This window comes from Oncorhynchus mykiss, chromosome 21 (genome assembly GCF_057628025.1).
Source record: "Oncorhynchus mykiss isolate SJ-2025 chromosome 21, ASM5762802v1, whole genome shotgun sequence".
NCBI lineage: Eukaryota > Metazoa > Chordata > Actinopteri > Salmoniformes > Salmonidae > Oncorhynchus > Oncorhynchus mykiss.
The window spans coordinates 49,010,001-49,037,850 of NC_143042.1; the positions used below are offsets into that span (position 1 = coordinate 49,010,001).

At 43.0% G+C, this 27,850-nt stretch overlaps 1 protein-coding gene across 5 annotated transcripts in view; it reads right to left on the bottom strand.

Moving 5' to 3' along the window:
* The window catches only part of LOC110500892 (VPS10 domain-containing receptor SorCS2), a 421,840-nt gene that overhangs the window by 198,065 nt on the left and 195,925 nt on the right, over nt 1-27,850 (bottom strand). For all 5 annotated transcript variants that reach the window (XM_090214886.1, XM_036958237.2, XM_036958238.2 and 2 more), the window contains exon 3: nt 19,679-19,778. In XM_090214886.1, coding sequence (XP_090071012.1) covers nt 19,679-19,778 — 100 coding nt within the window. The remainder of the gene's footprint in view (nt 1-19,678; nt 19,779-27,850) is intronic.

The following is a 27,850-nucleotide window of genomic DNA, read 5'->3' on the forward strand; positions in this document are numbered from 1 at the left end:
GTTAGCATTCCTCTGACACACACTCTGTCTCCAGGGAAACAGGAATTACCACCCCACAACACAGAACTGTGAAATGTGTGTGTGTGTGTGTGTGTGTGTGTGTGTGTGTGCGTGCGTGTGTGCGTGCGTGCGTGCGTGCGTGCGTGTGGACCCAATTATCCCTAGTAAAAGGTGTGTGTCACGTGGTAGATGGATCATTTCAAGACTTCGCCGTACACACGTACACACACCCACACACACAAGAGCAGAGAGGCATGTGGACTAGGAATCAACATACACACCAGAGACTGTTTAACATCTACCGTATTGGGGATCGACACACACGAGAGACTGTTTAACGTCTACCAGGGTTTCTGGACATTGGCCCGGCAGCATTTTAATTGACCGGACATTTGAGAAATGTACTGGAGCCATATGCATTTGGGAGTGTAACCTGATTACGGTGTCTGCCCACAGTGCTCAGAATGACACAAATCACATGTCGATTATGGTCATTCATATTAACAGAACATGCAAGTTCAGGATGGTCCTTCTTCTAAAATTTGTCGATTGGTATTTCCATCAATGAAGAGGCTAGAAAGCATTACTTCATTACTTTGCCATGGGGATTTTCTTCTTCTACCGGACAATTGGCCAGCGACAATTTTATTTATTTGCTTTTCTGTTTTTTTCATCAGCCAAAAGCCGGCTATTACCGGCTAACGGAAACTCTGGTGTCTACCGTATTGGGAATCAACACACACCGGAGACTGTATAGTGTCTACCGTATTGGGAATCAACACACACCGGAGACTGTATAGTGTCTACCGTATTGGGAATCAACACACACCAGAGACTGTATAGTGTCTACCGTATTGGAAATCAACACACACCAGAGACTGTATAGTGTCTACCGTATTGGGAATCAACACACACCGGAGACTGTATAGTGTCTACCGTATTGGGAATCAACACACACCGGATACTGTATAGTGTCTACCTTATTGGGAATCAACACACACCGGAGACTGTATAGTGTCTACCGTATTGGGAATCAACACACAGCAGAGACTGTATAGTGTCTACCGTATTGGGAATCAACACACACCAGAGACTGTATAGTGTCTACCGTATTGGAAATCAACACACACCAGAGACTGTATAGTGTCTACCGTATTGGAAACCAACACACAGCTCCAATTAGGCCTGCAGAGAGACAGGCGCACATCCACACTCTTTCTCTCCAACACTCTCTCTACCACTCTCTTTCTCAGCTTTGGTGTTTACCAAACGAGAGCAGAAATGAACATATTTATTTTAACCTCACAAAGTGGTCTGCGGAATGGGACACCAGGTGAGCGTCCAAGCGTCCGAGCTGCACAGTTAGCTCCCTCCGTCTAGCTGAAGCATGACAACATCATGTCTCAGACAGGACGAATCTCACGCCATTTCCTTTTAAGATCCCTTCATCACGTCCGGTACAAGTTGTTCAGCTTGTAAGATGACAATACAGGATAACAGAAACTTCCAGAACTATAAAACTCTACAAAAACAACCTCACCGTCCGGTGTCTCTAGTTCACGTCTGTCAAGAAGCTGATCTATTTGTCTGCTCTAGACTTTGGGAGTAGCAGACAGACTGTCTCAGTCGAAGGAGGCTCAGTCCGACAGAGGATATGAGGACAGATCCTGTCTGTCATGTCAGTCACATCTCTGGCAGCATTTGAAGCTCCAACTCTCTGCCGGAGAGTGTTTGTCCTACTGTCTGACACTCTCCACCTCTGTCAGACCCCCTCAGTGGCACTACCAGGAACAGTGTGTGCACATTCAAAAAAATTCACTGCATCCCTTTGCCCCCCCTCCCTCTTCCCACTCTTCACTGCCGCCTTTGTACCTAGGGCTGTTGCAGTGACCATAGGTAATTAGGCATCTCCAAGCTCTGATGCTTGTTGATGGTAATTAGTAGCCTAACAAACTTGCTAACTGCCTGGTACTCAGCACTCCATTGTCCCTCCAATCACTCTGACATCAATGCAAATGTCTTCGAAAATCTAATCAAACACTTCATTGAGAGCCCATGAGCTCATGTTGCGTAACATTTCTATAGGCTATGCAAAACAGAGTCATGGACTGAGCTTTCAATAGGCTGTGTAATGGCTGCTAATAAAAAGAGGAGGATCCCATCAGCTTTCTATAGGCTAGGCCTGCTATATTTATTTCTCAACTTTCCTAATATTAAAGCACATTACTTGTCTTTACAACAGGAGTATAGCCTACCTGGCTGGCATGAAAAGAAACCACTGGAAGAAGTGTCCTCCATTCGTTATTTAAGTGCCTAAACAATTTTTTTTCCCCAGCTGCCCGTGTTTCGATACAGGTGCATGATAATGGTCCATTCTAAATCAAAACTAATTTCACACATATATGATTTAGTATATGTAAAGACAAGATTCAATCACGAATAGTCTGATGGGTGACAATATTTTTTGCGACTTTTTAAAATCAGAGTCGCGCACCTCGTAGCCTAGCCCATAATCCTACAGTATAGTTATTATATATAGCACAATTAAGCACATTAATCTGCTTTTTTGATTTGTATTTATTTCACCTTTATTTAACCAGGTAGGCTAGTTGAGAACACCTTTATTTAACCAGGTAGGCTAGTTGAGAACACCTTTATTTAACCAGGTAGGCTAGTTGAGAACACCTTTATTTAACCAGGTAGGCCAGTTGAGAACACGATCCCATTTACAATTGCGGCCTGGCCAAGATGAAGCAAAGTGGTGCGACACAAACAACAACACACAGTTACACATTCAATAGACAATGGACAGTCAATAACACAATAGGAAAAAAAATCTATATACAGTGTGTGCAAATGTAGTAAGATTAGGGAGGTAAGGCAATAAATAGGCCGTAGTGGCGAAGTAATTACAATTTAGCAATTAAACACTGGAGTGATAGATGTGCAGAAGATGAATGTGCAAGTATCGATACTGGGGTGCAAAGGAGTCATTTTTTATTTTTTTAAAATAACAATATGGGGATGAGGTAGTTGGATGAGCTATTTACAGATGGGCTATGTACAGATGCAGTGATCTGTGAGCTGCTCTGACAGCCGATGCTTAAAGTTAGTGAGGGAGATATGAGTCTCCAGCTTCAGTGATTTTTGCAATTCGTTCCAGTCATTGGCAGCAGAGAACTGGGGTTGTAGAGCTTTTACAAGGGGTGTAGAGCCAAAATGGCATATATAAGCAGCGTGTGACTTTCAAGTTTGGGGAAGATCATTTTCACCATAAAAATGCACCTTTATAATAAAAGCATTACAAGCTTAATCACATTTGCGGTCATTTTTGATACTGGTGTTTTCCCGCTAATTGAACATTAGCACTTATGGCAGCACTTACTGCCATGTGCGCATTTCTGCATTTATAATGTGAAGAAATAGCCTAATAGGATATCAACATTTTAAGCTAAACATTCAGATCTGTTGCGTCAGCCACATTGCGTAAAAAAAATATTTTTTGATGCTAGTGGTTGTATTCATTTGGGATTAATCATATCCCCAACTGTCTCAGATTATGTTTGGAATATTAATTTCTCGCACAGAATATAATAGGTCAACTTTTCTACTATGGGGGATAGTAGATTAACATAGGCTACTGCTTTTGCTGTTCGTTAGGCCTACTCATCTTGTTGGCTGACGAAAAGTAAATATGGACAGTTCCTCCAATATCTTCAATATGCACCTCGGAATTGGATAAGGACGCGTGCAGTTGCTCCCACGATGTGTCTGTCTTCACTTGTAGCCTGTGAGAAAGCCCCAATCACGTGACAGAGCGCACACACCTCAGGGAGAAGAGCACAACGGCCAGCAGCCGCAAAATACATGTTTTTTTTAGGGTGCATTACGGCCACACAAAGGGGATGCCGCGGTGAAAGTGAAGTGCTTGTCGAACTGTGAATGAGAGACTGATGAAGTGTGTACAACCTACGCAAAAAAAAATACAAAGAAGAGCTCATGCCTTTCAAGCAACTTTTTCAAATGATCATTAGAGTCTCATCATGCAGCCTGACAATGCATTAAAAATCAAAACATACAGCCCAACGTTTGTAGAACAACTAAAGTCACATTAATAACTCTAAATTAAACATAGAGGAGAACCAGTTTCTTTGTTAACCTCCACACAGAATAGCTGCATGTGTTCACTCTCTCAAATCATTTGGAGAAAATATCCTTTCTATTTTATTCAGCTTGGTTCAATTGTATTCTTCAAACTATAAAATAATATAAAATAATGCAATGAAATTCTAAGCAAATCTTGTCTGCTAAATGAACTAGTGTAGCCCACAGCCATTTGGCATAGCCAGATCAGGACCTAACATAAGATAACAACTCAGAGTATGCTTTGCTGTTCCTCTGAAATAGACTACATTTTCTTCATATCATGTTTCTTTAGACCCATCTAAAATAATGGATTTATTGTGAAGGTGTTACATGGATTTATTAGACTTTTTAAAATGTAGATGTTCCATATGTCTGCACCAGTGGCTTGTAGGCTGTGTGTGGAGAGCCAGGAGATGCTCAATGTGTTTATGTTCATTAATGGTCAAGTACCGTGAGACTGACAGTTATTTGCTTGACAATCATCGGTTGACTACATTTCGCGACCGCCACAGCCCTATCTGTACCCTACTCCCCCATAATGGAACAGTGACAGCTGTTGATGCACACCATTTTCTGACACTCCTCAGGGCTTCTGGGTAAACCATGCTACAGTACAGTACGTGTCCGAAATGAACCACAGCCTACAGATACCATCACAATATCACTATGGATTGGGCCTCTTTCTCCCTCTCTCTCCCACTCTCTCACTCTCTCTCGCTCACTCACATGCAATTTGAATGGCTAAGTGACAGTGATGGGGACAGAAAAATAACAAGAGTCCTCTATTTGGAAACCAGGCTAACCTAAATGCACTTTGTTATCCCTGCAGTGAGACATCAACCAATGATATTCCCCCTGAAACCATTTAGGAAAGCTGTCAGGAATATGAAGTGTCACTGGTGTCACTCTGTGGGGAAAATTGCCAATTTTCTAGACTAAGCTAGGCTCTCGTAAGATGAAGTCTAGTCATATAGTGGTAAAGTATGACTTTGTATGACTCTGAGCCTCCCTGTTTCTTTGACTGCCCATTTTTTAATAGACTCCTAGCCTCTGGCTTCTAGCCTCTAGCACAAGGTTCCCGAACTGGCAGACCGCGGGGCAGAATTTGGCATGCAGGTAGTTTATTTGGCCCCCCCTAGGTGTTTTTTTTAACTTCTAGCTTCTAGCCTCTAGCTTCTATCCTCTAGATTTTAGCTTCTAGCCTCTAGCTTCTAGCATCTAGGTTGTAGTTTCTACCCTCTAGCTTTTAGCCTATACCTTTTAGCTTCCAGCCTCTAAATTCTAGACTCTAGCTTTTAGCTTCTAGCCTCTAGTTTAGTAGCGTTTAGCCACTAGCTTCTAGGCTCTAGCTTTGAACCTCTAGCTTATAGCTTCTAGTATCTAGTATATAGCTTCTAGGCTCTAGCCTCTAACCCAAGGTTCCCCAACTGGTGGCCCACGAGCAGGATTTGGCCTGCAGGTGGTTTTTATTTGGCCCCCCAGGTGTTTTTTGTAAATGTTCATTGACTGCAAAAGCACCAGGAAATCCGCTCCAAGTGATTTTAATTTTGTAAATCTGCCCCCAAGTATTCCCACACATAAGAGAGACACGTGATCGTACACAAATGTAAGCAAGGTTTGAAATTATTATGCTTTAGTCAAATATTAAATCTGTTTAGGCTTCTTGTAGTCAATTTGCAGTCTACTGTATTGTACAACTTATTTGTAGTTATATTCCGGACCCAAGATTATCCGCTCAAGAAGAAAAATGTCCTGCGGCTAAATGTAGTTGATGATCCCTGCTCTATGCTCTAGGTTCTAGCTTCTAGCCTCTAGCTTCTAGCCTCTACCCGCAAGCCTCTAGGCTCTAGGCTTTAGCTTCTAGCCTCTAGCTTCTAGTTTTTAGCTTCTAGCCCCTAGTCTTTAGCACATAGCCTCTAGCTTCAAGCCTCTAGCCTCTAGCCTCTAGCTTCTAGACTTAAGCTTCTACTCAAGCCTCTAGCTTTTAGCTTCAATATTCTAGCCTGTAGCTTTTAGCCTCTAGGCTCTAGCTTTACACTTCTAGCCTCTAGCTTTTAGCCTCTAGCCTGTAGACTCTAGCTTTTAGCATCTAGCTTCTAGCCTCTAGCGTCTACCCTCTAGTTCTTAGCTTCTAGCTTCTAGCCTCTAGCTTCTACCCACTAGCTCTTAGCTTCTAGGCTCTAGCCTCTAGCCTCTAGCTCTTAGCCTCAAGCCCCAGACTCTAGGCTCTAGCTCTTAGCTTCTAGCCTCTAGCCTCTAGCCTCTAGCCTCTAACCTCTAGCCCAGGGTTCCGCAACTGGCGGCCACGGTGGTTTTATTTGGCCACCCAGGTGTTTTTGTAAAATGTTCATTGTTGGACAAAAAACATGGTAAAAACATCAGGAAATCAGCTCAAAGTGATTTTAATTTAGGAAATCTGTTCCCATACATAAGAGAGACACGTGATTGTAAACAAATGTAGCAAGTTTTGAAATGTTTAGGCTTCTTGAGGTCAATTTACAGTATACAAATTTGCAGTCTACTTGGAATTACTATGTGTTCTGGTTCCCCCAATTATCTGCTCAAGTAAAAATCATCATGCAGCTGAATCTAGCTGATGATCCCTGCTCTAGCATCTAGTCTCTAGCCTCTAGCTTCTAGCCTATAGGCTCTAGGCTCTAGCCTCTATTCTCTAGCCTCTAGTGTCTAGCCTGTAGCCTCTAGGCTCTAGCCTCAAGCCTCCTAGCTCTAGTCTGTAGAATCTAGGCTCTAGTCTCTAGGCTCAAGGCTCTAGCATCTAATCTCTAGCATCTAGTCTTTAGTCTTTAGTCTCTAGTCTGTAGTGTCTAGACTCTAGCCTCTAGGCTCTAAACTCTAGCCTCCTAGCTCTAGTCTGTAGAATCTAGGCTCTAGAATGTAGTCGCTAGGCTCTAGGCTCTAGGCACTAAACTATAGCCTCCTAGCTCTAGTCTGTAGAATCTAGGCTCTAGAATGTAGGCTCTAGGCTCTAGTCTCTAGCATCTAGTCTTTAGTCTTTAGTCTCTAGTCTGTAGTGTCTAGCCTCTAGCCTTTAGGATCTAGCCTCTAGGTTATAGGCTCTATTCTCTAGTCAGTAGCCTCTATTCTCCAGACTCTAGCATCTAGTTTCTGACTCTGTTCTCTGTCTAGGCTCAAGCCTCTATCCTCTATCCTCTAGGCACTAGCCTCTATTCTCCAGACTCTATTCTCCAGACTCTTTTCTCCAGACTCTATTCTCTAGTGTCTAGGCTCTAGTCTCTATTCTCTATCCTCCAGCCTCTATAATCTAGTGTCTAGGCTCTATTCTCTAGGGAGGCTCTAGGCTCTAGGCTCTAGGCTCTAGGCTCTAGGCTCTAGCATCTAGTCTTTAGTCTCTAGTCTGTAGTGTCTAGCCTCTAGCCTTTAGGCTCTAGCCTCTAGGTTATAGGCTCTATTCTCTAGTCAGCAACCTCTATTCTCCAGACTCATCTAGTTTCTAGACTCTGTTCTCTGTCTAGGATCAAGCCTCTATTCACTATCCTCTAGGCACTAGCCTCTATTCTCCAGACTCTATTCTCCAGACTCTATTCTCTAGTGTCTAGGCTCTAGACTCTATTCTCTATCCTCCAGACTCTATACTCTAGGCACTAGCTTATATTCTCGAGACTCTATTCTCCAGACTCTAGTCTCCAGACTCTATTCTCTAGTGTCTAGTCTCTAGTCTCTATTCTCTATCCTCCAGCCTCTATACTCTAGTGTCTAGTCTCTATCCTCCAGCCTCTATTCTCTAGTGTCTAGGCTCTATTCTCTAGTGTCTAGGCTCAATTATCTAGTGTCTAGGCTCTATTCTCTAGTGTCTAGGCTCTATTCTCTAGTCTCCAGACTCTATTCTCTATCCTCCAGACTCTATTCTCTAGTGTCTAGGCTCTATTCTCTAGTGTCTAGGCTCTATTCTCTAGTGTCTAGGCTCTATTCTCTAGTCTCCAGACTGTATTCTCCAGACTCTATTCTCTAGTGTCTAGGCTCTAGTCTCTAGCATCTAGTCTTTAGTCTTTAGTCTCTAGTCTGTAGTGTCTCGCCTCTAGCCTTTAGGCTCTAGCCTCTAGGTTATAGGCTCTATTCTCTAGTCAGTAACCTCTATTCTCCAGACTCATCTAGTTTCTAGACTCTGTTATCTGTCTAGGCTCACAGCCTCTATTTGCTATCCTCTAGGCACTAGCCTCTATTCTCCAGACTCTATTCTCCAGACTCTGTTCCCTAGTGTCTAGGCTCTAGACTCTATTCTCTATCCTCCAGACTCTATACTCTAGGCACTAGCCTATATTCTCGAGACTCTATTCTCCAGACTCTAGTCTCCAGACTCTATTCTCTAGTATCTAGGCTCTAGTCTCTATTCTCTATCCTCCAGCCTCTATACTCTAGTGTTTAGTCTCTATTCTCTATCCTCCAGCCTCTATTCTCTAGTGTCTAGGCTCTATACTCTAGTGTCTAGGCTCTATTCTCTAGGGAGGCTCTAGTTTCTATTCTCTATCCTCCAGCCTCTATTCTCTAGTGTCTAGGCTCTATTCTCTAGTGTCTAGGCTCTATTCTCTAGTGTCTAGGCTCAATTATCTAGTGTCTAGGCTCTATTCTCTAGTGTCTAGGCTCTATTCTCTAGTCTCCAGACTCTATTCTCTATCCTCCAGACTCTATTCTCTAGTGTCTAGGCTCTATTCTCTAGTGTCTAGGCTCTATTCTCTAGTGTCTAGGCTCTATTCTCTAGTCTCCAGACTGTATTCTCCAGACTCTATTCTCTAGTGTCTAGGCTCTAGTCTCTAGCATCTAGTCTTTAGTCTTTAGTCTCTAGTCTGTAGTGTCTCGCCTCTAGCCTTTAGGCTCTAGCCTCTAGGTTATAGGCTCTATTCTCTAGTCAGTAACCTCTATTCTCCAGACTCATCTAGTTTCTAGACTCTGTTCTCTGTCTAGGCTCACAGCCTCTATTTGCTATCCTCTAGGCACTAGTCTCTATTCTCCAGACTCTATTCTCCAGACTCTGTTCCCTAGTGTCTAGGCTCTAGACTCTATTCTCTATCCTCCAGACTCTATACTCTAGGCACTAGCCTATATTCTCGAGACTCTATTCTCCAGACTCTAGTCTCCAGACTCTATTCTCTAGTATCTAGGCTCTAGTCTCTATTCTCTATCCTCCAGCCTCTATACTCTAGTGTTTAGTCTCTATTCTCTATCCTCCAGCCTCTATTCTCTAGTGTCTAGGCTCTATACTCTAGTGTCTAGGCTCTATTCTCTAGGGAGGCTCTAGTTTCTATTCTCTATCCTCCAGCCTCTATTCTCTAGTGTCTAGGCTCTATTCTCTAGTGTATAGGCTCTATTCTCTAGGGAGGCTCTAGTCTCTATTCTCTATCCTCCAGCCTCTAATCTCTAGTGTTTAGTCTCTATTCTCTATCCTCCAGTCTCTATTCTCTAGTGTCTAGGCTCTATACTCTAGTGTCTAGGCTCTATTCTCTAGGGAGGCTCTAGTTTCTATTCTCTATCCTCCAGCCTCTATTCTCTAGTGTCTAGGCTCTATTCTCTAGTGTATAGGCTCTATTCTCTAGGGAGGCTCTAGTCTCTATTCTCTATACTCCAGCCTCTATTCTCTAGTGTCTAGCCTCTATACTCTATCCTCCAGCCTCTATTCTCTAGTGTCTAGGCTCTATTCTCTAGTGTATAGGCTCTATTCTCTAGGGAGGCTCTAGTCTCTATTCTCTATCCTCCAGCCTCTATTCTCTAGTGTCTAGCCTCTATACTCTATCCTCCAGCCTCTATTCTCTAGTGTCTAGGCTCTATTCTCTAGTGTCTAGGCTCTATTACATAGTGTCTAGGCTATATTCTCTAGTGTCTAGGCTCTATTCTCTAGTGTCTAGGCTCAATTCTCTAGTCTCCAGACTCTATTCTCTATCCTCCAGACTCTATTCTCTAGTGTCTAGGCTCTATTCTCTAGTGTCTAGGCTCTATTCTCTAGTGTCTAGGCTCTATTCTCTAGTGTCTAGACTCTATTCTCTAGTGTCTAGGCTCTATTCTCTATCCTCCAGCCTCTATTCTCTAGGGAGGCTCTATTCTCTAGGGAGGCTCTAGGCTCTATTCTCTAGGGAGGCTCTAGGCTCTATTCTCTAGGGAGGCTCTAGGCTCTATTCTCTAGGGAGGCTCTATTCTCTAGGGAGGCTCTAGGCTCTATTCTCTAGGGAGGCCCTAGGCTCTAACTCCAGCCTCTATTCTCTAGGGAGTCCCTAGGCTCTAACTCCAGCCTCGCTGCAGTGCAAGAAAATCCCCCCAAATATACATTTTCTAGTTTGAGATCTTTCTCATCACTTCTCCTTTCTTACCCTCACTTTTTCACTCTCTCCACTCTCCCCTTTCTCTCAATTCCCAAGCCATAGAATTAGGAAAAGATAAGTGAAAAATCGAGAGATGGAGACAGAGAGGGGAATCGAGGCACAGAGAAACAGAGAGAGAGAGAGAGAGAGAGAGAGAGAGAGAGAGAGAGAAAGAGAGAGAAAGAGAGAAAAATAGAGAGGGGCAGAAAGAGAGGGAGAGAGAGAGAAAGTTTTGAGTTTGTATAGATCACATAATTATCCTCAGGCTGGCCGCTGGCTGCCTCACTAAACTGAGCTGTGCTGAGGAGGGGAGGGGTGGGGGGTGGGGGGGGGGGGGGTAGTGGATGAGACAGTAGGACTGGCTTTGGGGGAGAATCTCTATCGATCTATTCATTCGCTGTCATTATTTGTCTGCCTGCCTGTCTGCCTGCCTGTCTGCCTGCCCGTCTGCCTATCTGCCTGCCTGTCTGCCTATCTGTCTGCCTGGAAACACAACATGCTGAGGATCTCCCATCCATCCCTCATAGCAGCAATGTTACAGCACAGCCATTGTAACACACAGTATACTGGAGAGAGATAGGAATATATAGCTTTACTGCAGGATACTGTGTACTGGAGTCTGCATGAAATCACTGCAGCTAAAGCACTTTCACTGTTTCTGTTTATTGTTTAGTTATTTAGTATTCTATCCCCTCCCTCTTCCCCCTTTTAGAGTATTTGCTGTCTCAGCTACACAACAGGACGGGCTCCCCCTCATGCCTCTTTCTCCCCCCGTATCGGATCAGTAACTAGGGGCTCTTACTGGGGTCACCTTACTGAACTGCCCTCTCCCTACTTATCCACACACACACACACACACACACACACACACACACACACACACACACACACACACACACACACACACACACACACACACACACACACACCCCTTTCTCCTCCACTTCCTCCCAGTCACGATCAATCAATTCATGGTGTCTGGCTCAGGGTCTCACTGCAGCAGTTAGCAAGGAAGAGGAGGGAGAGGAGAGAAGGAGGGAAGGAGGAGGGAGAGGAAGAGAGCATCATAAAAATAGTCTCTATTGTGATGTTAATATTTATGGCAGTGTTAGTGCAGGATGGAAGACTCTATAGATCAGAAGGGTGGCATACGACACACAGGGAGAGATGGCAGGAGGAGAAAGGGAGGGGAGGAGAGGAGGGAGAGAGGAGGATAGGGGAAGAGCAGGGGGAGAGGATGAGGAGAGGATGAGGAGAGGGGAAGAGCAGGGGGAGAGGATGAGGAGAGGATGAGGAGAGAGGGAGAGCAGGGGGACAGGATGAGGAGAGGGGGAGAGGGGGAAGAGAGGACGAGGAGAGGGGGAGAGGATGAGGAGAGGATGAGGAGAGGGGAAGAGCAGGGGGAGAGGATGAGGAGAGGATGAGGAGAGAGGGAGAGCAGGGGGAGAGGATGAGGAGAGGGGGAGAGGATGAGGAGAGAGGGAGAGGATGAGGAGAGGATGAGGAGAGGGGGAGGAGAGGATGAGGAGAGGATGAGGAGAGGATGAGGAGAGGGGGAGAGGATGAGGAGAGGAGGAGGAGAGGGGGAGAGGATGAGGAGATGATGAGGAGAGTAGGAGGAGAGGATGAGGAGAGCAGGAGGAGAGGGGGAGAGCAGGGGGAGAGGAGGAGAAGGGGAGAGGAGCTAGTTGATGATCCCTGCTTCAGTCTCTAGCCTCTAGCTTCTAGCTTCTAGCCTCTAGTTTCAAAGGAGAACTGGAACATGCTGTCGTACACATCGATCCAGAGCATCCAAAACATGCTCAACAGGTGACATGTCTGGTGAGTATGCAGGCCATGGAAGAACTGGGACATTTTCAGCTACCAATTGTGTACAGATCCTTGCGACATGGGGCTGCGCATTATCATGCTGAAACATGAGGTGATGGCAGCAGATGAATGGCACGACAATGGGCCTCAGGATCTCGTCACGGTATCTCTGTGCATTCAAATTGCCATCGATAAAATGCAATTGTGTATGTTGTTCATGCCTGTCCATACCATAACCCCACCGCCACCATGTGGCACTCTGTTCACAATGTTGACATCAGCAAACCGCTCACCCACACAACACCATACAAGTTGTCTGCAGTTATGAGGCCAGTTGATCGTACTGCCAAATTCTCTAAATCGATGTTGGTAGAGAGACAAATTAACATTCAGTTCTCTGGCAACAGCTCTGGTGGACATTGCTGCAGTCAGCATGTCAATTCTACGCTCTCTCAAAATTTGAGACTTCTGTGGCATTGTGTTGTGTGACAAAACTGCACATTTTAGAGGGGCCATTTATTGTCCCCAGCACAAGTTTCACCTTTGTAACGATCCTGCTGTTTAATCAGCTTCTTGATATGCCATATCTGACAGGTAGATGGATTATCTTGACAAAGGAGAAATGCTCACTAACAGGGATGTAAATACATTTTTGCACAAAATTTGAGAGAGTGATAAGCTTTTTGTACGAATGGAACATTTCTGGGATCTTTTATTTCAGCTCATGAAACCCAGGGACCAACACTTTACATGTTGCATTTATATATTTGTTCAGTATAGTATCATAACAAAGCCCTCTACATCCCATTAGAGATTTCAAAGTGCTTGTTTTAATATAATTACCAGTCTGTTTAAGCTGGGGTTAAAGGCCTGTCAGCTTGTTACAGTCAAGGCAACCAGCTCTCCAAAATTGAAAGGCTATGGTTCAATTTGGCCACTCGCTTTAATCTGCTTGGGATTGTTATAAAGCGATTGGCCGATGGTTATTTTTAGAAGCTAAGGCTAATATTGGAGAACTGGGCCAAAATTGGTGTGTTATGTCAAACTTAATAAATGTAGCTAACAACCACAGCAGCTTTTCACAGACACACAACTGACTGAATGGATCAAATATCTCTGTTTATTTTTTAGAAGCTAAGACAACTGGTGCCAAAAGGACTGTGTGTTATTTTCAAACCTAATCAATGTAACAAACTGCCACAGCAGCTTTTCGTAGAGGCACAACGGAAGGAATCAATCAAACAGCACTTGATCATATAACATTTGGTCGAACATAACTTGAGCTAAATGGATCGCTCATTGTAGTAAGGCACGCAATGGCATAATAATGTAACTGCAATAATCAGCATTCTCTCCCTACCTACCACCAGATAGCACTGTGAGCCTATCCCCCCCGTCTATGAGCCAATGGTATATTCCCCTTTATTGATCTGTGAGAGAATCTAGTTCAGGTCAATCCATTTATCTCTGTCATGGGACTATGTGTGGCACAGTGTTGATTACAGAGTCCCCAACACACCGAGGGACACACACACACACACACACACACAGTCACCTACCTCAGATACAAGTTAAATAGATCAATACATTAGCAGGCCTTTAGGTCCCACCATGGACAGGACAAACCTGATCATGGGTTTCACACTGTATCATCATCTGAATTCATTGAGCGTTAGCTACTGTAGCTAGCAATCAGGTCTATGGAGTTGTAGATGTGGTATCTTACTGTATTTGGTAGTGCTACTCATTCTTATACGGAAGAAAATGTAGCATTAAGACCTGGGTATATTAGGTTTCCAGAATCATTGCAGAATCATTCCAGATTCATTCCAGAATCATTCCAGAATCATTTCAGAATCATTCCAGATTTATTCCAGAATCATTCCAGAATCATTCCAGATTCATTCCAGAATCATTTCAGAATCATTCCAGGTTCATTCCAGATTCATTCCAGAATCATTTCAGAATCATTCCAGGTTCATTACAGAATCATTACAGAATCATTCCAGAATCATGCCAGAATCATGCCAGAGCCTCTGGATTGGGGATTCCAGCTCTTGGGATAGGCTAGTAGTAAAATGATCAAGATAATTCTAGTTCTACACTATAACATAGGATGAAGCAATCATGAAGAACCAACTGTTCTCTGTTTGACATACAGGCCCAGGCTCACAGAGGTTTAACATAGCTTTTGAAACGTCCGGACATGTATGGAGAATCCCCATATAGCCTTGAACCAGTAATCATCTGGTAAGATTTAGCTATACCCTAGCATCTGACTGATCTCAGTTCACCGTTCCCCATGCTCCCCTGCCTCTTTATCTCTCCCAGAGCAGGTCCCAGACCAGTGACTGTAGGCCTGAGATGAAAGCATTGCTGATTCTCTATGTCCATAGGCCACAGCTGTGACTTCATAGGAATGGAAGGGGAGTGGAGAGGGAACAGAAACAAGGGATTGGTTGGGTCTCCTTTGGGTCACCTCATGGGTTTAGCGGGTGCAGTTTACAGCCTTCAGATAGGCTCCTCCCCCTTGTCGAGCAGGGCGAAACTGTGTTCTATATTCATGTCAATGGTCATCAACCGCTTCACGGTTGTAGAACCTCACATTTTCTAGTTTAAAAAACGATATAACAAATATAGGCATATTTTTAAGGCCCATAACTACATATAACTTTATCTGCCACAACGATGTAGGCTATGCTCAAAAGGGATTCCCTTCCAAGTAAATGTATAGCCAAGAAGTTCTGGATTAGTATATATTTCAACAAGGGTTTTGGCAGTAGAAAGGAATTAAATATGAAATAAGCTAGTTACTCTCCACAGCACTGGGCAAATAGGGGGAAGAAACTCCAAACACTCTCTCAGTTAATTTTCTCTATCTGCCTAGAAGGTCAAATGCCATTAAAATGCGTCTCCTTTCACTGCTTTTGAACAGATTCCACCATAATTTTCTTCATAATTGCCTGCGCGGCTCCTCTACCGTGAGATAATGCTGGACAAAGGAGGAAAATGTATTTTAGAGGAAAATGAACCAATTTTAAAAAATGGTCTTCCTTCCATTAAAGTTTTCTATCGAGTCGAGGAATTACAATAGAGAGAGTCAGACAGCAATCTGGCCAGGCATAATCAGCATGCTATTTGACTGTCCATCATAGAAAACTATATGATACTGTCTGTCCAAATGAAAGGAGACTGTTTCCTCTCAAGGCCAGTCTCAATTTCTGTATCTTTCTGTCTCTGACACTTCTTCCTTTCACTTCCTCTCACCCCCCCCTCCCCCCTCACTCTCTCACCCCCCCCCTCCCTCCCTCCCTCACTCTCTCACCCCCCTCCCTCACTCTCTCACCCCCCTCCCTCCCTCACTCTCTCACCCTCCCTCTCTCTACCCCTCTCTTGCCCTCTATCCATCCATGTCTCTCTCTCACACCCCCCCTCTCACTCTCTCTCTCTACCCTTCCATCTATCTCTCTACCCCTCCAGCTCTCTCTCTCTCACCATCTCTCTCTCTCACCCTCCCTCTTTATCTCTCTCTCTCTCTCTCTCACACCCACACCCACACCTCAGTGTGTGAATAGAGGTCTCCCTCTACAAGGTTATCTTCAGGCAGTAAAACTCTCTCATCTTCTCTGTCAGTTCTCTGAGGATAGGGGTTTATCATTCACGCAAGGCTGGGCCAGTCACACGTCCACCACACCACCTAAAAGAAGCTTCCCGTACTGGATCAATGACCTGTCATCCAGCCGATGTTAACAAAACCTGTCTACCTCCACAGAATTGACGGATACTGTTCATTTCAACCTAGCCTGAGGGGAACCCAAATCTGACCTGGAATCAAATAGTATGTGTTTTCTTTCAAGTACTTTGCTTGATTTAACATGCCTGGCAAAATCAAGCTGGGAGGATGGTCCCAAAAGTGCAAAACCTCACCCAACTGGCACTCAAGGCAGGTTCAAGAAAATGCTTATTTGAAGGATTGTAAATACATTTGAACCCAGGTCTGACCCAAATACTAATCTAGAGGCAGTCTACAATGTCCGTGGTATCCTTCTCTACTGACACCAAGCTTCACAGTATCAACTACAGACTAATGTTACATCTGCAAGTCTATTTAGAGGCTATTTAGAGGATTTGTGTGTTGAAAAGGTTATTTCACAAGTCCTCAACTGGCAGCTTCATTAATGACCTCTTAGGGCAAGGGGGCAGTGTTCGGAAGTTCGGATGAATGACGTGCCCAAAGTAAACTGCCTATTACTCAGGCCCAGAAGCTAGGATATGCATATAATTGGTAGCATTGGATAGAAAACACTCTAAAGTTTCTAAAACTGTTAAAAGCTTTTGAGGTCACAGGCCATTTCAATGCTAGTCTATGGGATATACAAATAAATAGCTCCCAGATTGCAGTTTCTAGGGCTTCCACTAGATGTCAACAGTCTTTAGAAAGGGTTTCAGGCTTGTTTTTTGAAAAAACGAATGAGTAGTTGTAGTTTTTCCAAGGTGTCTTGTTGGTGCGTGAATGAGGTGCGCTCTTCTCTTTATCTTCCCTATTGAACATACTATTCTCCGTCTTAGATGTAATTGTTTATTTAGATATTTGAGTACCATAGTATTAATTACAAACATCGTTTGATTTGTTTGGACAAACTTCACCGGTAACTTTTTGGATTTGTTTGTATGCATGTTGAACGAGTGGATTACTGAAATCAAAGGCGCCAACTAAACAGACTTTTTTGGATATAAATTAGGACTTTATCGAACAAAACAACCATTCATTGTGTAGCTGGGACCCTTGGGATTGCAAACAGAGGAAGATCTTCAAAGGTAAGTGATTTTGGATTTTGTGATGCCTGTGCTGGTTTGAAAAAGTATTTTGATGTTGGGCGCTGTCCTCAGATAATCGCATGATATGCTTTCGCCGCAAAGCCTTTTTGAAATCTGACAACACGGTTGGAATAACAAGAAGTTAAGATTTAAAACGATGTAAGACGATGTATGTTCAATGTTTAATATAAACATTTTGCCATTTGAATTTGGCGCGCTCCAGCTTCACCGGATGTTGTCGATTTTGATCCAGATAGCGGGAGGTTCATTAGATAGTACCCGCAAAAAAAAACTGCCTCAATGTCAACAGTGAAGAGGCGACTCCGGGATGCTGGCCATCTAGGCAGAGTTGCAAAGAAAAAGCCATTTCTCAGACTGGCCAATAAAAATAAAAGATTAAGATGGGCAAAAGAACAGAGACACTGGAAAGAGGAACTCTGCCTTGAAGGCCAGCATCCCACAGTCGCCTCTTCACTGTTGACGTTGATACTGGTGTTTTGCGGGTACTATTTAATGAAGCTGCCAGTTCAGGACTTGTGAGGCGTCTGCTTCTCTGCTTCTCAAACTAGGCACTCTAATGTACTTGTCCTCTTGCTCAGTTGTGCACCGGGGCCACCGGGGCCACTCCTCTTTCTATTCTGGTTAGAGACAGTTTATGCTGTTCTGTGAATGGAGTTGTACACAGTGTTGTACGAGATCTTCAGTTTCTTGGCAATTTCTCGCACAGAATAGCATTAATTTCTCAGAACAAGAATAAACTGATGAGTTTCAGAAGAAAGGTCTTTGTTTCTAGCCATTTTGAGCCTGTAATCAAACCCACAAATGCTGATGCTCCAGATACTCAACAGGTCTAAAGAAGGCCAGTTTTAACTTTAATCAGAACAACAGTTTTCAGCGGTGCTAACATAATTGCAAAAGGCTTTTCCAATGATCAATTAGCCTTTTAAAATGATAAACTTGGATTAGCTAATACAACATGCCATTGGAACACAGGAATGATAGTTGCTGATAATGGGCCTCTGTACGCCTATGTAGATATTCCATTAAAAATCTGCCATTTCCAGCTACAATAGTCATTTTCAACATTAACACTGTATTTCTGATCAATTTTATGTTATTTTAATGGACAAAAAAACGTGCTTTTCTTTCAAAAAGAAGGACAAGTGACCCCAAACTTTAGAACGGTAGTGTACATCTTTGCAACATACACATGGCATGCAAGCACTTTCAGATGCACACACGTACACACACACACACACACGTACACACATACACACACACACACACACACACACACACACACACACACACACACATACACACACACACACACACACACACACACACACACACACACACACACATACACACACACACACGTACACACACACACACACACACACATACACACACACACACACACACACACACACACACACACACACACATACACACACACACACACACACACACACACACACATACACATACACACACACACACACACACACACACACACACACACATACACACACACACACGTACACACACATACACACACACGTACACACATACACACACACACACACACACACACATACACACACACACACACACACACACACACACACATACACACACACACACACACACACACACACACACACACACACATACACACACACACACACACACACACACATACACACACACACACACACACACACACACACACATACACACACACACACACACACACACACATACACACACACACACGTACACACACACACACACACACACATACACACACACACACACACACATACACACACACACACACGTACACACACACACACACACACACGTACACACACACACACACACACATACACACACACACACACACACACACACACACAAACACAAACACAAACACAGACACAATGCTACACTACAGCAGTGGTTGGTCTTTCACTAAGAGGAATCCCCTCATGCTAACTCTGGGGTGTGTTTGAATACCAAGCTCAGCCATACTTCCTATTACCAGTCTGTCAGAAGACAGACACTCACAGTCAGGACCCCAGAGACATTAATCTCCCCCTGTCCACTCAGCTCTCTGTCTCTCAGTCAGTCTTTTAGTCAGTCTTTCGCTCTCTCTCTCTCGCTCAAGGAAATTATGATGACTGTATTCCCAGGCAATTAACCGCTACCGATGTCTCGCCCCCAATCATTGTGAAAACGTGTGTATTTGCGTGAGCATGACCCTGGAGGATGAGTCAGTGAGTCCCAGCTGAATTTGGGAATTAGTGGAATGGAGGGTATGGACGATTCACTTTGTCTAATCTTCTCAATCTCTTATTGATTAAAGCCCCAGGCCCAGGGGATAACATCAGCTGATTGGACGAGCTGCCACGGCGGGCGGAACAGGGAAATGAGAAGCAGGTTCAATCAAATCTCTCATCCTGACGTAATGTTTAAGAGTGAGTGCCCTCACTTTCTCCTAAACTTTGTGTTTCATAAAGTCTATGTCACCAAGCTTTCCCAAAGCACCCGAGTGTTATACCACCTCCTACCTTTTTCTTGTTGGTGGGGCAGATATAGAAGTTAGAGACCACGATGGTTGTACCAGGCATCAGGTTGAGCTTTGTGTAGGTGGTGCCATAGTCACTGGATCTGAAGAGAAACAGAGAAACAGAGAGAGGTGAATATCCTGGGTCTGAGGGAATGACAGGTTTTACGGAATCGAGTCAAAATACAAAAGCGATCATTCTTTCTTTACAGCCATTTCAGTTTTTTATTACCATTCTCCCTTCCTGTACTCCTAAACCTGAAGCATTACAGGTTCACATATTGAAACTGACGGCCAGAGTTGACAGAACAGGATTACATATTTGAAAAGGCCCAGAAAACCGCAACTGGCTTTAATCTGCCTTTACTGCTCTCTCTTTACCGTATTAGCTCTCTCTTTACCGTATTAGCTCTCTCTTACCGTATTAGCTCTCTCTCTTACCGTATTAGCTCTCTCTTACCGTATTAGCTCCCTCTCTTACCATATTAGCTCTCTCTTTACCGTATTAGCTCTCTCTTACCGTATTAGCTCTCTCTCTTACCGTATTAGCTCTCTCTTACCGTATTAGCTCTCTCTTACCGTATTAGCTCTCTCTCTTACCGTATTAGCTCTCTTTACTGTATTAGCTCTCTCTCTACCGTATTAGCTCTCTCTTACCGTATTAGTTCTCTCTCTTACCGTATTAGCTCTCTCTTTACTGTATTAGCTCTCTCTTACCATATTAGCTCTCTCTTTACTGTATTAGCTCTCTCTTACCGTATTAGCTCTCTCTTTACCGTATTAGCTCTCTCTTACCGTATTAGCTCTCTCTTTACCATATCAGTTCTCTCTTACCGTATTAGCTCTCTCTTACAGTATTAGCTCTCTCTTACCGTATTAGCTCTCTCTTTACCGTATTAGCGGCATAGCACTGCCCAGCTCGACCCCCTGTTGTGGTTAAGAGTGACAGACAGCGAGACAGCTGGACAGCGAAGCATTGGCTGAACCATTGGCGAATAACCACGGGCTAGGGACGAAGCGGCGAAACGCACTGGCAAAGCCCCAAACTGTGGCAGTTTCATGAGAATGTGATGGTTAGGTGACGGCTGCAGTGTAAAGGACCCTGAGATGTCTGAGATTGATGGCCGACTACTTGACAATGTTTCTCCAGCCTAGCCAAGACAAACACCTAGGAATGGCTAGTGCGAGGAACGTAATTATTTGCGACACTTTCTGTTGAATGGTGCAGTTTTGCTGGCCAAGGGTGACGTCTGCGGAAAATTGACAGGCGTGCTCTGGTCAATTAGTCAATTAGCTTTCATTTTGCAGGCTACATATTCTACATCCTTGCTGTGAATCACACCAAAGTATAAAGGAGACTCTGATATAACTTTAAACACAGACCAACCAGCAAGTATCGCAGACACAGAGGAACTCTATATTCAAATAGAATAAATTGGCATGATTTCTATTACGTCCTCTTCCTTACCTGAATGTGCTTATTGTCACTCTGGATAACAGCATCTGATATATGCCTAGAATTTAAATGCAAATGGTCTCTACACTGACTCTTTGAATGCTATTAAACCTACTGTATATAAAATGTTATTAAGAGTAATTGTTTAAAGCAGTATTGTGCTATTGCCAGTAAGGATAGGGTTTATAAAGAGATAGTCAGTCCAAACTCCTAAAGGCGTCAGCATGCTTCAGTTCAGGTGGCGGCTAGGCGAAGCCGGCTAGGTGAACAGAACGAGTGTGCTCACATATTCCCTTAAAAGACATTCGCTTGAAAATTTAGAAAAAAAAGCACAATAGTACTGTTTGTCCATTTTGAGACGCCGTAGCAAGTATACACTTCCTCAAAATGGTCTAAGATAATTTAAGAAATCTGTCATTAATTTTGACGTTTTTGCAGAGGAGACCTTTAGTCGCTCAATTTTACATCTACTGTAACAAGATGATTGGGGCAGTATTTCTCAATTAAAATATGTACATGAAAATGAGTCGTCTCACTTGTTGAATGACAACAAAGACTTTATTGAAGAATCCCTACAGCTGACCAATAACGGAGGAAGGGGCGTAGACTTCGGCTCCCAAACTTCGACCTTAAAAATTATTGTAATGTGCCCGAACAGCCGAAAAAAAAAACGGACCGAATTACTAAACGAACAAAAACAGTCACAAAATGTCATCGTAAAAAAAGCATGCATTCTTCCGAATTGTTTCGGCTGGAAAGCATAAAGACGCCTTAACACAGATTGGACTGGAAGTGATCCTGTGCTGAGTGAGAAAGGGAAGAGGAGAGAGAGAGGAGAGCAGTGAGAGTGGTTCAGTGTTGAAGAGAGTAGAGAGGAGAGAGGGAAGAGGGGAGAGGTGGGCATCTGGCCATGATGAAGGGGAGTGATCAGAGAGCACGTCCACCCGGCCCCAGACAAGTGGATTTACTTTACGGCATTACTCTCTAACACTCAGCAGGGCAGCACACACAACGATGGGCACACATACATGGATATAAACAAGAGGAAACACAGACACACACACAAACACGTATACAGACACACAGACAGACAGACAGACAGACAGACAGACAGACAGACAGACAGACAGACAGACAGACAGACAGACAGGCAGGCAGGCAGGCAGGCAGGCAGGCAGACAGACAGACACCTGCAGACACACACACACGCACACACACACACACACACACACACACACACACACACAGACACACACACACACACACAGACACCAAGTCGCCGAAATCTCCCATTCCTTCGGCAATGTTTCCGCTGAGAGCTCTGACAGAGCTGCACAAAATGGAGTGGCCTAGCAGGGCTTGAGCTATTTCTTCACGTCCCAGTGTGAGCGAGTGGTGTTTTCATCTTCCCCAGTGTTAACCTGGATAACTCACAGAGGAGAGAGACAGATTCTGCTGATGGCTGTGTGTGTTCTGAGCCAGAGATCACTGCTCAACTCAAAGCTGTGCCCACTGTGCTGCTTCTACTGAAGCCTACAGGGAGACAAGGCCTATATGCTCTCACTCAGTATAACTAAGAATACACGTGTTATGATAGCTCGTGATAGCTTATGATAGCTTTCTTTAAATGGTTAGTTCAACGTCCAAAATCGAAAGCTCATCAACTGTCTGAAGTAACTTGTGCACGAGCTAGCTTTTGAGCTTCTCTCTCATAGAGATTTTGCTAAATGCTAGCACCACCAGGCCCCTGCTGGCAGTCTCTTGCCCAGGGGGGTGAGGGGTCTTGTGGAGTCAGTGGGTCCAGATGCTGGCCCTGGTGAGTATGTCTGGGCATTGTGCCCACCACCACTGTCAGCCCCGTGGTCATTACACTTACCCTAATTAAGGCCTGAGAGTTTAATGGAGACGTGGCATTTTTGGCCCCATCGCCAAGGACAGATAATTGGCGTTGGAATGGAGTTAATTTAACGGACAACTGTGTTTGGATGGGGAAGTGTGTCTTTCATCTCAACCTGTCTGTGTGATTACATTCATTCAAGGGAGCCAAAAGCTAGCTAGATTAAAGGACAGTAGCGGAAAGAACAACAAACCCTAAATGAGAAAGAATTTCTCACCCGGTTTAAAGGGTCTCGTTACCATCGAGTTAGAGACAACGCTTTTTGTGGTTGTTTGGATTTAAACTGTGATGAGAAAAAAAAAAACGCTTCTTAAATATTCCACGGGATTAAAGTCAAAGGTTCATTGATGAGACATTGTTTAACTAATAAATCAAATTTGGGGGTTGTGTTCGGAGGCCGGCGTTCAGATGGCTAACGTTTGAGAAAGTAATGGTGTTAAATTGATAGGAGATAGCAGGATTAACAGGAGAGTTCATTTAGTACTGTTCAGATAGCAGGATTAACAGGATAGTTCATTTAGTACTGTTCAACTAGCAGGATTAACAGGAGAGTTCATTTAGTACTGTTCAGATAGCAGGATTAACAGGAGAGTTCATTTAGTACTGCTGTTCAGATAGCAGGATTAACAGGATAGTTAATTTAGTACTGTTCAGATAGCAGGATTAACAGGAGAGTTCATTTAGTACTGCTGTTCAGATAGCAGGATTAACAGGAGAGTTCATTTAGTACTGTTCAGATAGCAGGATTAACAGGAGAGTTCATTTAGTACTGTTCAGAAAGCAGGATTAACAGGAGAGTTCATTTAGTACTGTTCAACTAGCAGGATTAACAGGAGAGATCATTTAGTACTGTTCAACTAGCAGGATTAACAGGAGAGATCATTTAGTACTGTTCAACTAGCAGGATTAACAAGAGAGATCATTTAGTACCGCTGTTCAACTAGCAGGATTAACAGGAGAGTTCATTTAGTACTGTTCAACTAGCAGGATTAACAGGAGAGAACATTTAGTACTGCTGTTCAGATAGCAGGATTAACAGGAGAGTTCATTTAGTACTGTTCAGATAGCAGGATTAACAGGAGAGTTCATTTAGTACTGTTCAACTAGCAGGATTAACAGGAGAGTTCATTTAGTACTGCTGTTCAGATAGCAGGATTAACAGGAGAGAACATTTAGTACTGCTGGTCAACTAGCAGGATTAACAGGAGAGTTCATTTAGTACTGTTCAACTAGCAGGATTAACAGGAGAGATCATTTAGTACTGTTCAACTAGCAGGATTAACAGGAGAGAACGTTTAGTACTGCTGTTCAACTAGCAGGATTACCAGGAGAGATCATTTAGTACTGTTCAACTAGCAGGATTAACAGGAGAGTTCATTTAGTACTGCTGTTCAACTAGCAGGATTAACAGGAGAGTTCATTTAGTACTGTTCAACTAGCAGGATTAACAGGAGAGTTCATTTAGTACTGTTCAACTAGCAGGATTAACAGGAGAGATCATTTAGTACTGTTCAACTAGCAGGATTAACAGGAGAGTTCATTTAGTACTGTTCAACTAGCAGGATTAACAGGAGAGTTCATTTAGTACTGCTGTTCAGATAGCAGGATTAACAGGAGAGTTCATTTAGTACTGTTAAACTAGCAGGATTAACAGGAGAGTTCATTTAGTACTGCTGTTCAGATAGCAGGATTAACAGGAGAGTTCATTTAGTACTGTTCAACTAGCAGGATTAACAGGAGAGTTCACTTAGTACTGTTCAACTAGCAGGATTAACAGGAGAGTTAATTTAGTACTGCTGTTCAGATAGCAGGATTAACAGGAGAGTTCATTTAGTACTGTTCAACTAGCAGGATTATCAGGAGAGTTCATTTAGTACTGTTCAACAAGCAGGATTAACAGGAGAGTTCATTTAGTACTGTTCAACTAGCAGGATTAACAGGAGAGTTCATTTAGTACTGCTGTTCAGATAGCAGGATTAACAGGAGAGTTAATTTAGTACTGCTGTTCAGATAGCAGGATTAACAGGAGAGTTCATTTAGTACTGTTCAGATAGCAGGATTAACAGGAGAGTTCATTTAGTACTGTTCAGAAAGCAGGATTAACAGGAGAGTTCATTTAGTACTGTTCAACTAGCAGGATTAACAGGAGAGATCATTTAGTACTGTTCAACTAGAAGGATTAACAGGAGAGATCATTTAGTACTGTTCAACTAGCAGGATTAACAGGAGAGATCATTTAGTACTGCTGTTCAGATAGCAGGATTAACAGGAGAGTTCATTTAGTACTGTTCAACTAGCAGGATTAACAGGAGAGAACATTTAGTACTGCTGTTCAGATAGCAGGATTAACAGGAGAGTTCATTTAGTACTGTTCAGATAGCAGGATTAACAGGAGAGTTCATTTAGTACTGTTCAACTAGCAGGATTAACAGGAGAGAACATTTAGTACTGCTGTTCAACTAGCAGGATTAACAGGAGAGTTCATTTAGTACTGCTGTTCAGATAGCAGGATTAACAGGAAAGAACATTTAGTACTGCTGTTCAACTAGCAGGATTAACAGGAGAGTTCATTTAGTACTGTTCAACTAGCAGGATTAACAGGAGAGATCATTTAGTACTGTTCAACTAGAAGGATTAACAGGAGAGATCATTTAGTACTGTTCAACTAGCAGGATTAACAGGAGAGATCATTTAGTACCGCTGTTCAACTAGCAGGATTAACAGGAGAGTTCATTTAGTACTGTTCAACTAGCAGGATTAACAGGAGAGAACATTTAGTACTGCTGTTCAGATAGCAGGATTAACAGGAGAGTTCATTTAGTACTGTTCAGATAGCAGGATTAACAGGAGAGTTCATTTAGTACTGTTCAACTAGCAGGATTAACAGGAGAGAACATTTAGTACTGCTGTTCAACTAGCAGGATTAACAGGAGAGTTCATTTAGTACTGCTGTTCAGATAGCAGGATTAACAGGAGAGAACATTTAGTACTGCTGTTCAACTAGCAGGATTAACAGGAGAGTTCATTTAGTACTGTTCAGATAGCAGGATTAACAGGAGAGTTCATTTAGTACTGTTCAGAAAGCAGGATTAACAGGAGAGTTCATTTAGTACTGTTCAACTAGCAGGATTAACAGGAGAGATCATTTAGTACTGTTCAACTAGAAGGATTAACAGGAGAGATCATTTAGTACTGTTCAACTAGCAGGATTAACAGGAGAGATCATTTAGTACCGCTGTTCAACTAGCAGGATTAACAGGAGAGTTCATTTAGTATTGTTCAACTAGCAGGATTAACAGGAGAGAACATTTAGTACTGCTGTTCAGATAGCAGGATTAACAGGAGAGTTCATTTAGTACTGTTCAACTAGCAGGATTAACAGGAGAGAACATTTAGTACTGCTGTTCAACTAGCAGGATTAACAGGAGAGTTCATTTAGTACTGCTGTTCAGATAGCAGGATTAACAGGAGAGTTCATTTAGTACTGTTCAACTAGCAGGATTAACAGGAGAGATCATTTAGTACTGTTCAACTAGCAGGATTAACAGGAGAGAACGTTTAGTACTGCTGTTCAACTAGCAGGATTACCAGGAGAGATCATTTAGTACTGTTCAACTAGCAGGATTAACAGGAGAGTTCATTTAGTACTGCTGTTCAACTAGCAGGATTAACAGGAGAGTTCATTTAGTACTGTTCAACTATCAGGATTAACAGGAGAGTTCATTTAGTACTGTTCAACTAGCAGGATTAACAGGAGAGATCATTTAGTACTGTTCAACTAGCAGGATTAACAGGAGAGTTCATTTAGTACTGTTCAACTAGCAGGATTAACAGGAGAGTTCATTTAGTACTGCTGTTCAGATAGCAGGATTAACAGGAGAGTTCATTTAGTACTGTTCAACTAGCAGGATTAACAGGAGAGTTAATTTGGTACTGCTGTTCAGATAGCAGGATTAACAGGAGAGTTCATTTAGTACTGTTCAACTAGCAGGATTAACAGGAGAGTTCATTTAGTACTGCTGTTCAGATAGCAGGATTAACAGGAGAGTTCATTTAGTACTGTTAAACTAGCAGGATTAACAGGAGAGTTCATTTAGTACTGCTGTTCAGATAGCAGGATTAACAGGAGAGTTCATTTAGTACTGTTCAACTAGCAGGATTAACAGGAGAGTTCACTTAGTACTGTTCAACTAGCAGGATTAACAGGAGAGTTAATTTAGTACTGCTGTTCAGATAGCAGGATTAACAGGAGAGTTCATTTAGTACTGTTCAACTAGCAGGATTATCAGGAGAGTTCATTTAGTACTGTTCAACAAGCAGGATTAACAGGAGAGTTCATTTAGTACTGTTCAACTAGCAGGATTAACAGGAGAGTTCATTTAGTACTGCTGTTCAGATAGCAGGATTAACAGGAGAGTTAATTTAGTACTGCTGTTCAGATAGCAGGATTAACAGGAGAGTTCATTTAGTACTGTTCAGATAGCAGGATTAACAGGAGAGTTCATTTAGTACTGTTCAGAAAGCAGGATTAACAGGAGAGTTCATTTAGTACTGTTCAACTAGCAGGATTAACAGGAGAGATCATTTAGTACTGTTCAACTAGAAGGATTAACAGGAGAGATCATTTAGTACTGTTCAACTAGCAGGATTAACAGGAGAGATCATTTAGTACTGCTGTTCAGATAGCAGGATTAACAGGAGAGTTCATTTAGTACTGTTCAACTAGCAGGATTAACAGGAGAGAACATTTAGTACTGCTGTTCAGATAGCAGGATTAACAGGAGAGTTCATTTAGTACTGTTCAGATAGCAGGATTAACAGGA